The sequence below is a fragment of the Caenorhabditis briggsae genome (assembly GCF_000004555.2).
Source record: "Caenorhabditis briggsae AF16 supercontig from assembly CB4, cb25.NA_014, whole genome shotgun sequence".
Classification (NCBI taxonomy): Eukaryota; Metazoa; Nematoda; class Chromadorea; order Rhabditida; family Rhabditidae; genus Caenorhabditis; species Caenorhabditis briggsae.
Genome location: NW_025543459.1, coordinates 6206 through 9409, shown reverse-complemented (window position 1 = coordinate 9409; position 3204 = coordinate 6206). Strand labels below are relative to the sequence as shown.

The following is a 3204-nucleotide window of genomic DNA, read 5'->3' as shown; positions in this document are numbered from 1 at the left end:
AGACAAATTAGCAGTGAGCAATACAGAAAAAAGTGGGCGGAACCGTTATATTTCAGCTCTGCTGGGCTGTTTCAACTGTTTGAATGGCTATAACTAAGGCTAGAAGAGGAGAGGGATCGATATGAAAATTTGAGACCATATGTAATCGACTGCGGAGAATTTGATGATCTAATTGATTTTGCTGGAATATATACAAGAAAGACGAAAAATACTGAAATAATCAACAAGAATTTATTGTACTTTCTACACAGATGACACACAATTCAGACAGAAAAATGGATTAATTATTATGATTTTGGAAAAAAATATTGATTATTCAAGGCGGATCAAACTTCCAGACAACAAAAAATCAAAGAAAAAATTCAAATGAATTCACAAAAGTGCCGCCAAACGTCCGCAAAGTTTAGATCTAGTTGTATCTGACAGCTTCTCAAATTCTTCCGATTCCCTCAATTGTTTGGCCTTCTCCAATGAATCCATCTCACGGATACACTTCTCCAAAAGCTCCTCCATTCCATATTCATCAGCCAACCATATCATTTTTGGAATTCCAATTTTTGAACCGTGAATTAAATGATATTCAACAATTCTGATGACATATGACAATAAGAATCGACGACCCAATTCTAGAAGCTTCTCAACGGTGCCATCTGAAAGTAGTCAACTTTGAAGTCCTATGAAAGGAGTTCAGAATTTTTCGATTTGGCTAAAAGTCGCTGAGTGTATTAAACAGAACTAGAGCTTCAATTTTGTAATTTACCAATTTTTCGTATTTCTTTTGGTTTTTGAGAAGTGCGCCTTTAAAAGGACCTTATCCTTCTCTCATATTTATCTCTAACACCTACCATTTGGAAACTGTAGATTTGGGAAGAAACTGCTGCAAAGGAGTCCGAAGTCGTCGTAGGAGATGTCATTGATTTCGATTTCTGATAAGCTTCCTTCCTTGAAATTATTAGAGAACAGGACTTTGAAATAGTCGGAATGGATTGAGAGGAACTGAAAATTGATAGGTAAGAAGTTATCGAGATTTTCCCGCTTTATAAACTATTCAATTTTCTCAATTTCCTTTTTAAATCTAAAAATCCATTTTAAACTCTATAATTCTGTCCAAAAACCAACTTTCTAGCTCATCTAGAACTCGAGATACGGTCATTTGAAGTTTCCGAGGTTAGAGACGCAGCGTGTCTCGTCGTCTGCGTCTCTAGCCTCCTAGACTTGAAGTGGCTCTATCTCGACTCCTAGAACCGCTAGAAATGTAATTTTAAATAGATCTGTAGGAAATTTTGTATATTTTTCGACCAAATGAAATTTTTCCAAATCTATCTTTGTCTTTTACGAAAAATTCGAAAATTCCAATAAGTCAAAATGTTCGAGCTAGTTGAATTTTATATCATTTTGTAGAGCTTTTCAAAATCTACATGTTCCAATTGAAAACATCTCAAAATCTTAATTTCGAAGAAAGTTACGGTTGTTTCTAGCTAGCAACCGACAAAAATGCTTGCAACTTGCTTCAACCTTAACTTTCAAAATTATCCTAAAATCACAGAAACTGGCATAAACGAGAAAATTTTTGCTTTATAATAATTAATATGAAAATCCATTTTAACCCTACGATTCCGTCCAAAAACCAACTTCCTAGCTCATCTAGAACTCGAGATACGGTCATTTGAAGTTTCCGAGGTTAGAGACGCAGCGTGTCTCGTCGTCTGCGTCTCTAGCCTCCTAAACTTGGAGCGGCTCTATCTCGGTACCTAGAAGCGCTAGAAAATGTGACTTTTGGACAGAATTGTAGGGGATTTCGTCTATTTTGTAACCGAAAAAAGAGTTATTTTCAGATTGATGTGTCTTTTATTCAACAAAGCTAAAATTTCCAAAAAAATCCCAATTCCCAGTTAGTAGTGTTTTATATCATTTTGTAGAGCATTTCAAAGTCTATATTTTTTCTCTTGAGATCATCTCAAAATCTCAATTCTGAAGAAAGTTATGGTGGTTTCTAGGTAGTGACCGACGAAAATGCTTGTAACGCTCTTTAATCTCAACATTTAAATATGAGTCGAAAATCTTAGAAACTTGAAAATGACATCAAAAACACATTTTTCATATATTTTAATTTTCATAAATAATCTGAAAATCCATTTTAAACTCAACAATTCTGTCCGAAAACCAACTTTCTAGCTCATCTAGAACTCGAGATACGGTCATTTGAAGTTTCCGAGGTTAGAGACGCAGCGTGTCTTGTCGTCTGCGTCTCTAGCCTCCTAAACTTGAAGCGGCTCTATCTCGGTTCCTAAGAGCGCTAGAAAGGTGATTTTTAGACAGAATTGTAGGAAATTTTGTCTATTTTTTGTGTTAAAATAAATTTTTCAAAAATTCCAAAAATGACAAAATGACCGAAAATCAATTTTATGTTCCTCACCGCTTTATTAACATGGATCCTCTTTTCCTCGACCACCAGAACCGCATCAGTCATGTCAGATGGAGCAAAAAGCTCATCATACGACACTTTCTTCAGTTCCTTGTAATGTGGAGTCAAAGAATATTCAAAGCTGAAGACATATTTCAAAGGTTGAGTCATACTAAACGGTGTCATCATGGTAATCGAAGTATTTGTAATGTCGACTTCTGTTTTTTGTGGTGCGAAGGAGTTAGTGGACTCCTTGATAATGATATATCCTGATAGACGGTCCGCTCCTTGATTTGCTAACTCTTCCCAATTGAAATGGAAGCCAAAGCTCGCTTGAGCATGTGTCAGCCTACCAAGCCATCTACTGTAAGATTAATTATCTCGATTCCTATGAAAAGTATTAAAAAAATTTCAACTGATAGAATTTTTTTCATAATGTCATCAATGTTTTATCAGTTGATCACCATTTGATATCTCTTACATAAGTACAGATAATTGAGCCTCAAAGAATATAGGTTGCGCTGCGCGGTCATCCGCACTTCCGATCCCTATAGTTGGAGCTCGATTATCTTGGTTTCTATAAAAGATGCCAAAATTTTGTCTACTGATAAAATATTGGTGATATAATGATAAACATTTTATCAGTTGATCACTTTTTGTTATCTCTCACAAAAGTCGAGATAAGTGAGCTCAAAGTTTATTTACCATTGAATGCCATTTTTGACAGAGTCGTCTAAGGCTTCGAAAGTGTTGTTGATTAGTTTTGGTTCACTTTGATAGCTGATTTCCAGTTGTGTCAT

At 35.4% G+C, this 3204-nt stretch overlaps 1 protein-coding gene across 1 annotated transcript; it reads right to left on the bottom strand.

The window, feature by feature from the left end:
* Positions 1-372: 372 nt before the first annotated feature.
* On the bottom strand, positions 373-3204 carry Cbr-btb-19 (the record flags this gene model as incomplete). The annotated part of the gene is made up of 4 exons (XM_045241073.1): positions 373-626; positions 846-996; positions 2417-2768; positions 3110-3204. The coding sequence occupies 4 exons, from the start codon at positions 3202-3204 to the stop codon at positions 373-375; spliced, it is 852 nt and encodes a 283-aa protein (XP_045091125.1).